At 49.6% G+C, this 9,765-nt stretch overlaps 1 protein-coding gene and 1 long non-coding RNA gene across 8 annotated transcripts in view; one reads left to right on the top strand and one right to left on the bottom strand.

Moving 5' to 3' along the window:
- The window catches only part of SIPA1L1 (signal induced proliferation associated 1 like 1), a 354,681-nt gene extending 348,984 nt beyond the window's left edge, over positions 1 to 5,697 (top strand). For 5 of the 6 annotated variants that reach the window (XM_077750694.1, XM_077750698.1, XM_077750696.1 and 2 more), the window contains 4 exons: positions 472 to 618; positions 1,940 to 2,054; positions 4,485 to 4,569; positions 5,151 to 5,697. In XM_077750694.1, the coding sequence (XP_077606820.1) occupies positions 472 to 618; positions 1,940 to 2,054; positions 4,485 to 4,569; positions 5,151 to 5,294 (491 nt within the window). In that variant the 3' untranslated portion in view covers positions 5,295 to 5,697. The remainder of the gene's footprint in view (positions 1 to 471; positions 619 to 1,939; positions 2,055 to 4,484; positions 4,570 to 5,150) is intronic. The other variant, XM_077750699.1, reaches the window with a different exon arrangement.
- LOC144220467 (uncharacterized) overlaps positions 1 to 5,841 on the bottom strand; it is a 52,195-nt gene extending 46,354 nt beyond the window's left edge. The window contains exon 1 of one of the 2 annotated variants that reach the window (XR_013331747.1): positions 5,726 to 5,841. This is a non-coding gene — a long non-coding RNA (uncharacterized LOC144220467). Of the gene's footprint in view, positions 1 to 1,771; positions 2,186 to 5,725 lie in introns of those variants that run through there. The other variant, XR_013331746.1, reaches the window with a different exon arrangement.
- Between the last annotated feature and the right edge of the window lie 3,924 nt (positions 5,842 to 9,765).

Raw genomic sequence — 9,765 nt, 5'->3', positions numbered from 1 at the left:
TGGGGGGGGGGGGGGCCGGGGAGAAGGCAGAGTCCGGGTTGCAGTCCTGTGGAACAAGTACCAACAAGCTTCCCCAGTCTGGCCTCAAAACCCACCTATCCGGCGAAACACACCTCATAGCCTGATCCTCGACTGAGAAAAAAGCAAGACACTGGAGCCACCCTGGGCCCCTCTGTAGACCGCCGGGTCCCGCAAAAGCAGACACGCTGCCTCGGTGCAAAACTGACTTTTCTGTGCCTTGCGCTACTAGCAACGAGCTAGAGGGAGGTGACTGAAAAATGAGGTAAGACTGGAGGAAGCCAGTTCCTAGGTCACGTCAGCTTTAGGACAGCCCCCGGTGGTGCTGGACCGGACATGGATCCAGACAACAGCTGACTTAGAAGTCTCCTGTGGTAACGGGAACTAGGTAAAGACCTTGAGCGGCTCTCCTGCGGGCATGAGAAGTATCTGACCTCTCGTCTCTCCCTGTAGGAGAGTTCTCGGCCTCGGACAGCTCCCTCACTGACGTCCAGGAGACCCGAAGGCCACCCATGCCCGACCCTGGGCTGATGCCCCTACCCGACGCTGCTGCGGATTTGGATTGGTCCAACCTGGTGGATGCCGCCAAGGCCTACGAGGGTGAGTCTGCCAAAGACCCCAGCAGGAGAGCACACGACCTGCCGGGTGGCGCTGACGGGCAGGCGGCGCAAGGCTCCAGTCCGTCTCCATGCACTCGGTTTCCTCGAGCACACCAACAGCACGCAGAATTGACCGGCACTGCCGGAAACAGTTGAACTCAGTTACCGAGCACTCGGTAGGGGCGCGCATTATATGATATAGTCAGAAGGAGCCTGCCGTTTCCTCGGCAGAGGAATTCACAGCGTGATGCCTCACCTCCCCACACGTGGGAAGGGCAGGGCGTGGGGGGAATCCCAGCTGTCTCTTGACTGAAAAGATCACACGTCCGGAGAGAGTCTTTCATTGCATCATAAAGACATGCTTGCAAAGTGCATCGATGGATCCGTTAGGACGCTTGGCCCAATTGGCCAGCCCCAGTGTCAACAGATGTTGGAGACACTCCCTTTGTGCTTCTCGTTCATCTCTCCAGACTCTGGTAACACATTTCCTGTGACTAAATGTATTGCTCACTGTGTATGTGGACAGAAATTGTCAAAGGCCTGTTTTGAATAGACTGGCTTCATGATGTTCATCAATTTCAATTCTCTGGAAATGTTTATAAAATGGTGATAGCAGATGAGTGGTTTGGGGCTTGTTTTCATTGCAGTTGCTCTAAGAATTGAATGTGGTTAGTCAGTCAAGCTACAGTTTTTTGGAGGAATTGATTAGGCCACAGAATTCAGAAGTCTGGCAGCCATGGGGTGGCCCACAAGGCCTCCATCCCCACTTAGCTGATGGTACTTCCCCAGTACTGACTTGATTTTAACTTTCAATTTGTTGGTCACTCTCTCTTATCTGAGGCGGAAGCAGTTTTGTGTTTTTAATGGGAAGTTTTTCAAAATTTGATTCCGTTTTCTTGGCTCAGGTATTAGGTTTGGTATATTTTGGGACACATATGGTTGGATTTTGGCTAAAGCCCACCAAGATAGCCAGGTATCTTGTGGAAAACAGATTTCTAGAAGTGCGTTTTATATCCTCACTCGATGGAAAGCCTTGATCTGGAAATTTGGCACAATGCCCGTTTCCAGGGAAACATTTCACAGAATGCTGCTCTGATGAGTAAGAAAAGGAGGACTAAAAATTGATTCGCAAGTAATTTTCAAAGAGAACTTACACTGCTCCTCTCTCTCCTCTTACTGCTTCAACAGTAATTGTTTCCTGCACGGGTCAGGGGATAAGGTTTCAGATGCCTCCCCGCACACTGATTAGATTCGACCCTCGGTGTGGGTAGGACCCAGGATGTGGCTCCAAAGCGCTGAATGGCTTCTTCTCCCCCTTCCAGTCCAGAGAGCCTCCTTCTTCGCTGCTGCTGAGGAAAACCACCGCCCCTTGAGTGCCACGTCCAGCAGTGACCAGCTGGAGGAGCAGGCCCTGGCCCAGATGAAGTCTTACAGCAGGTGGGTCACCCGGGAGTGAGGTCACTGGCCTGCGCCGCATGTCACCTCCTCTCGTGACCACGGGTGCGGGGAAGAGGAGACAGAGGCCGCATGGCTTAGCTGATTGAAGCTCGTCAGCACCCTGCCAGGCTCTTCACATTTCAGGAGGCTTGGTAACTGAATACTGTAAACATAATTAAACTGTCCTTGGTGACTTAGTCAGATTCATGAATAGTCATCATTATCTGACATCATAATACATGTGTGCTTCCAGGGCTTATCAGGTAAGGTCAGAAACATCATCTGCCTCGTGTCCTTGAGCCTGGTTCTGGACACGATCTCCCCCTGCTCTCGGTTGGCCATGCTTGTGAATGTGGTGGTATCTTCACAGCTCCTGATGGGCTGCTTCGGGGCTGCATTGGGTCTGGGTCACCAGGGTGGTTCAGAGAGACTAGATACAGAATGAAAAGCGAGCAGTGACTCGAGGCCTTGAGGATTTTCTTAAGAGTTCGGAGCAGGGATCTTGACTTCCGTTTTAGCTGGGCAAAGGCAGACTTCCATTCTCCTGTCTGTTTCAAGTGGTGAGGGTGTTGGATACATACGTCATATTGTAGATACTAAAGCATCCTGTGGGCCGCCCTGGTCCACATGGTAGGTGCTCCTTGACACAGAGTAATTTCATCAGTTTGAAAGCTCCCTTTAAAACCTTTTGAGGACAGCTAAGCATCCAGGTATCTAATAAACTTGGTCAGAAAAGCAGGAAAAAAGTGGGGTTGACATAGGTTATCCAGACAGCCTGTGGGACTTGTTCCTGAAGACTCCTTGAGCAAGTGTGCAAGGAAATGCCCTTCAGGAAGGGAGAAGAGTAATAAGTTGTTGGTCAAGAGTGTAATGGATGCCATATTCACTCTTAGGAGAGCGACAGTTAGCTTGGCTGTTGAGAATTAAAACAAAAACAAAACACCACCAAGGGCTGGGCCTCCTCCAACAGGGAGCCGTCTGAGTGAACAAGTCCATTTTCCTAAGAAGGGATTATTGAGCAACTAGTTCTCAAATCCTTGTAGAATCATAGGAGGGTGATGGTTGGCACTTTTTGTTCAGTGAACAAATGAAGTTAAATGTGTTTCTAAAAATCAAGGCGTACACAGACCCATAATTCACTTCGAAACCTCCACAAGTCGAGATAGGCCGCTAAGAGTCTTCATTGGTCGTTCCCATCTTAAAGTTTGCAGATTCTTATCATTCCATTTATTTCCAGCCTTGTCACATCCATGCCACTGGGAGCTTTGCCTTTTGGGCTTGTAGACCTAGAAGTAGCAGAAGACATCAACACAGTTCAGGACCGCCTTTTCATGATTCCAAAACTTCCGTCTATCTCTACCTTCCCTTTTGACCTCCGCGAAGAGGTAGCTGCATGTTATCCCACAGAAGGCTTCAGGTCCTTGGTTGTGGGACGCGGAGGTGGCGTATCTGGCTGGCGCTCATGGAAACTTTCCGCAGCTTGAATTCAGGTAGACAAGAGTTGGACGAGAACCGCTGACAAGGGTCTTCAGCCCTCGCCCAGCCGTCTCATCCTCTAGCTCACTGGTTTTTTTCGGTACCCCCCTGGCCTGGTGTTACTAGCATTTAGACAAATTGGGAGAAAGAAAATTGCAGGCCTAGTTTGCTCATTATAATAGCCAAGGAGACGCTAAGTTTGGACGGACAAGCTTTTGAAACCTGTGGTCTTATTTTTTAAATATTTAAAGATATTTAGAGAAGTTTTGGAGACCAGAGCATGATAACCTAGCTGCAACTGGAGGAGTCACCACACACTGTTGCACGGGGACCAGAGACCTGGCTGCCCCGAGACAGAGCTGACCTCACTTCCCCCCTGCACACAGGGGAGTGGCTCTTTTCTCCTCAGAGCCCCCTAAAGAGAGCAGGGAGTGCCACACTGCTGACAGCTGTGTCTGCCAGAAAGTACCTCTTCTGCTGCCAAAGAGACCATTTACACTTCCTGTCCCGAAGGTACAGCATCTTTCACAAAGGAACCTGCTGATTGGCTGTCTTCACCCTTGTATCACCTTTTGTTAAGATTTTACCATTTTCCGGGGCGCCTGGGTGGCTCAGTTGGTTAAGTGTCCGACTTCGGCTCAGGTCGTGATCTCACGGTTCATGGGTTTGAGCCCCCCGTCGGGCTCTGTGCTGACAGCCAGCTCAGAGCCTGGAACCTGTTTCGTATGCTGTGCCTCCCTCTCTCGCTGTCTCTGTCTCAGAAATAAATAAAACATTAAAAAAAAAAATTTTACCATTTTCCGTTCTAAAGGGAAAATGCACATTGGGTCGCCCTACTGAGTAACTGGAAGTTCAAAAACCATTTTACAAATACAGCGGCCTCATTAAAAAATGCCAGACAAACCCAGTCTCGGCAGTTTCTGCCAACACCCCTCTTTTGTTTCTCGTCCCCAGCAGCAAAGATTCCTCTCCCACTCTGGCTTCTAAAGTGGACCAGCTGGAAGGTATGCTGAAGATGCTCCGGGAAGATCTGAAGAAGGTAAACACTTCCTCAGAGCGCCCGATCCGTGCAAACTGTGCTCGAACAAACGCCCTCAGGTAGTCTTAGTGGGCTGACACGTGGGTGTCCCCCGTTCCCACAGACTCACACCGGGCGGCGAGGAGGGCCCTCGTGCTCACAGGTGCAGAACAACTGTTCCCGTTCTGTGCCAGCCCCGCAAGCCCTCTCCCGGCCTCCCCACCCCTTGTGTAAGGGGTCAGTAGCCCAGACCACACGCCTCCATCCTTATTCGGGCTTTCACAGCAAGAGAACTGTTATTTGGTTGCTCGAGTGGCTTTTGCTGCATTAAGACAAAACCACCAAAACAACAAACAGCCCCAAAGCTAGGCCAGTCCTTACTGAAGGCGCTAAAGCACGCGTGAACGTGTGTGCATTCCAGAACCACCCGCGCCCCCTCTCCGGAAGGCTTGTGCCCTGGTTTGAGGATGTCTCGCGCCAGGTCACGTTCACACAGTGTTAGCACGAGTTTAGGATGAAGACCAGAAACGGATGCCGGGTGCAGACAGATCCCTGGCCACCCGTCCCAGCCCTTCTCTCCCTCCCCTCCCCCCTCCCCCCAGGAGAAGGAGGACAAAGCGCACCTCCAGGCCGAGGTCCAGCACCTGCGCGAGGACAACCTGAGGCTGCAGGAGGAGTCCCAGAACGCCTCGGACAAGCTGAAGAAGTTCACCGAGTGGGTCTTCAACACCATAGACATGAGCTAGGGGCTCGGGCGCCCTGCAGTGAGGTCTGGCGGTCCCGCAGCCCAGCCGCCCAACGCGCTCCGCGCACACCCCCGGCTCCCTACTCCCGCCCCTGTTGGGGAGCGCACAACACAACTGCAGATCAACAATCATTATCTGCCTTTTGTAGAAAAGAAAAACAAAAAAAGTAAATAAAAATTTTAAAAAGGAGAATAAAAGTTTAACTGCTAAAATGTGAATGTCTTTATTTTTTTGCACAATATCTTTATCTGTTATGTATTTAAAAAAAGAAAAGTGGGCCTAGGCCGTCCTGGCCCATCTGCCTCTATTTCCATTAGCTCTGATCTATTTCAGGTAACCCAGGCTTTCCCTCCTTACCCTGACAAATGTCACTGCTCCTAAGAAAATAAAGTTTTTAAAAGTTGTTTGTTTGGGGAGGGGGATTTCCTTACCTCTGTTCCTAAAATGTCTGCGGAGGAAGCTGCTTTAAGAAAATGCCTGCCTCCCTTGAACGACCTGTGCATGAGCTGGCGCCCTGGTTCCTCTCCTACCCTCGGGCAGGTCAGGGCTACTGCGGGGGGGGGCACCAGAGACCCACTCGTGCCACGCCCCTTTCCTGTCCTGCATTGTGAGGCCACTCCCCCCTCTTCCTTTCCCCTGGCGGTTGGGCCCAGGTGCCGGCCCCTCAGAGCTGCACCCCTTTTTGTCTGGTGTGAGTTGGGCCTGGGCCTCACCAGGTTGGAATCCGCCTCTCCACGGCTTCCTGGCTCCACACATTAGTTGATTTCAGAATTCCTCCAGAGTAAGATCTTACCTAGAATGCAGATGGTCAAAAGTATAGCTTTTGTTTGAGGCGTTTAAAGATGAAAATGTGGCAAAGTTGGATTTTTGGCGCCCTCAAAATGACCATGTTGACTAATCAATCCTCTCCAAAGCAAGATTTCACCAGTATTTCTAACTAGGGAAAGAGTATTGAAGTGTTTCCTACTTGCCTGTTAGGAGCAACCCACCGTGGTAACAGAAGGGGCTGTGAAACCTGCATGTCCCAGCGGGCGATTTAAGCCCCGGCCTTTGCTGAATCCCTTGGGGGCCGAAGGATTCCACTGCAGAAGTGACTGATGTGCTTTTTTTTCTGTCCAGTGATCCAGCCAGCCCGGGGCCTCTGGTCATTATTCCAAGGCTTCCAGTCCTGCAGGCAGACAGGCTGGGCCCACCGGTGTCGGGGAACCCGGGAGCCCCCGGTGGCCTTGTTTCTTGCCTTCATTAAACGTCACTAAGCTGACACCTGTGTCCCTTCAGTGGCAACTTTGATCTAGGGGAGAGTTAACCAATTTAGTGTCCTCTGCTTGGAAGCTCCCAGCCCCAAGTGATCTCCGCTCCTTCCTCCATCCCTGATGGAAACCAGATGGATGTTCTCCCTTCTCCCCCCAACCCCTCCACCAGACTTTTATGCTAGTTTCATTCATGATTGTGATTTTTCCATAGGATATTTTTTTTCTGGTGACATTTCCATCATGGAAAATAGGAAGATTTCGGAGTGCTTTGTAAAGATCTCAATTGTCTCTTTCCCTCCCTTGACTTGTATGAAGGAGATTGTTACATTGCCTGATCAACTCTTTGTAAATGAGAACTTTCGCTAACATCCAAGCATTCTGAAGTCTTGCTTATCCTGAGTTTAGTTTTTATTTTGTCTTTTCATTTGTTTGGGAACTTGGGGCAAGCTATTTATTAGAGTTTTGCAACAGAGTTCTTGTTTGAAGCCTTTAAAGACTACTTGTAAAATTCAAACAATAAAATCCATTTTAAGCGCTCTTTTAAAACGCGTTGGTATTATTGCGTGAGGTTTTCTCATTTGAAAGAGCCCCCAGTAACTCATTGACCCTCCTTGCAACCAATTTTTTTTCCATCGGGCTCCATTAACACCAAAGGATGATTCTTCAAAGTTTCTGTCCCTCTTAGAATGTTAATAACCTTCTTAATCTCTGTTCACATGTCCTTAGAGAATTCCTAATTTGGCTTCTCTGCTTATAATTTAATATTTGCAGAGCACTTTCTAATTAGTCCCCTCTTCGTTATCCATGTGTGGATTTTCCGTGACAACCCAGTCCTTTCCCGAGACTAGCACATTTTTTTGGACCGCATCACCCGAATCTGTGTTAGGTGTGTGCTCGGGGAATACAAATGCCTGTTAATATTAGGCTGTACGAAATATAATTAGAAAAGTTAATCTACTGAAAAAATCATAATGCATCCCAAAGCCAAATGGAACCAAATTTTTAAAATCTGCCACATCACTGTCGCTCTCCAGTGGTGCAGCTAATTGAGAACTGACAGAGCTCCTTCCTTGTGTTTGGTTCAACAATTCTACAATGTCTAGAATTATAAGATGGGAAGACTGGGTGCCACAAGATCCTCTGGCTAGCAAGCTAACAGGGTCCGTTTAGACCATTATTCTTACCTGATTTGAAGGGCTTGGATGTGGGTTGAGAGTCCCCGGGAGAAGGTGCCATCAGCCTGCATTGAGGGAGGGTCTCCGTGCATGAGCCGACTGGCGGGGCCATTTGGTTGTGCTTTCTCTCTGCTGCCTGTGATCAACAGACGGGGTGAGGTTGGATTACTAACTCCTCAGGTGGGGATACCACCGATAGTCCAAGGGCAAAGGAGACCGGCTCAGTGAGCTTCAGCCACTTGCCTCCAGTTAAATGCAGAACGAGAACTTGACAGACTCCAGTCTCACCATAGATTCATGTCAGCAGCTTCTCATGCCGGCATGACCAGAGTTGACGTGAAAGTGCAAGATGGCACACCTGGGCCAGAAGCACGTGGCCAGTGACGACCTGGGCACTGTTCACCATGAACTCTGACACTCTAAAAGAAGGATACCACGGTAGTGTTGGATACCTTCTCTATGAATTATGCCACTAATGACCTACCCGTAAGGAATCGTCACACGCTGATAAATATTTGACTTAGACTGGGACTCAAGTCCCATCCACTCTATACCGCAGCTGTGTCTTTAGGTAAATTAACCTAATCTCGGAGTTTGGGTTTCTGGTCTGGCAAAATCAGCAGTTTGATAGAGTTGGAAGGATCAGGTGGAATCACAGGTGTCAAGCCAGTGACTGGCAACTCTGCAGACACAATAAACCCGTCTTCCTTGTCCTCCATCTCCAGTATGTTAAGGCTTCGATGTTTTTCTGGGAGACTGTCCCGAGGCATCAGTGGCAGGTGCGGTTGGAAGAGCCAGAATGAGCTCCTCCACTCAGTTTCCTATCAGTCAGGTGCTTTCAACACTTTGCTCTGTATTTTAAATTTTTTTTAATGTCTTAATTTATTTCTGAGAGAGAGAGCGAGCAGGGGGGTCAGAGAGAGAGAGGGAGATACAGAATCTGAAACAGGCTCCAGGCTCTGAGCTAGCTGTCAGGCTAGCTGAGGCTCGAACCCACGAACCACGAGATCATGGCCTGAACCGAAGCTGGGCGTTTAACCGACTAAGCCACGCAGGCACCCCTGCTCTGTATTTTAGAACAGGGATTCTCAGGTTTCAGCTTCCATCAGAATCACCTGGAGGTTTTGTTAAAACACAAGTCACAGGGCTGCGTCCCCAGGACCCGTGATTTAGCAGGTCTGGGGTGGGGACTTAGTGTTATAGTTTCTACAAGTTCCCAAGTGATGATTTAGAAGCAGGCCTTTCAAAGAACAGGCATCCATACCTGTTAACAATTAAAAGAAATAGATGTTACAGTGTAAGGCCCTTATGGCCATAGACCTGAGTATTATTCTGATAGGTTAGCCAACCACAGAGCACTTGCCAGGGGAAACAGGCTTCAACTATAGCTAAAGGGTTTAGGTTAAAAACCATTTTTTAATTAAAACTTAGTAAGTTGCATGAGTCTTTCTGCCCCTTGACTATTTTAATTCCTGTGCTAACTGGACGGTACTGGAGTGCCCTCACACCCATTAACAGGATGAAACTAGTTACCAGGTCAGCAAGGAACGAACTGGGTCACCCTGGGGTGGCTGACAGTTTGGACGGCAGTGCTGCCAAGGAGAGCGAGGCCCGGGAAAGCCAGGGAAGGGTCTAGGACAAGGCCCACAGTGTGTGGCCACACGGAAATCAAAACCTGGGAGATTTGGTTCCACTGGGAGTGCTGAATGCCGCTCACTGACTTCCAGGTTCAGCCCCGCCTGCTTACCCCCATCTCCAAGACCCTATCCAACCTCAAAGTTCCCAGACAAGCGCATTTTCAACCACCCTCAGTCCCACCCCAACTGTCCAGAAACCTTCACCTAAATCCAAGTGCTGCAGACCAGCCCATCTTCTCCACTTATGTCCGGAGAGGGAGAACGGGTTGCTTATGCTCCACGCCCTTTAGATAAGCTGTAGCTCGGAGACTAAAAGACCCTGCCAATCCTTCCTGAGATGATCATTAGAGCCTTGCTTGTCCTGACCGGCCCCTGCTCTGGCCCTTCATTGCGCTCCTTCCCACAG

The sequence above is a fragment of the Crocuta crocuta genome, unplaced genomic scaffold, assembly GCF_008692635.1.
Source record: "Crocuta crocuta isolate KB4526 unplaced genomic scaffold, BGI_CrCroc_1.0 scaffold186, whole genome shotgun sequence".
Classification (NCBI taxonomy): domain Eukaryota; kingdom Metazoa; phylum Chordata; class Mammalia; order Carnivora; family Hyaenidae; genus Crocuta; species Crocuta crocuta.
The sequence above is the reverse complement of the archived record's forward strand: the minus strand, read 5'-3'. Positions and strand labels throughout refer to the sequence as shown.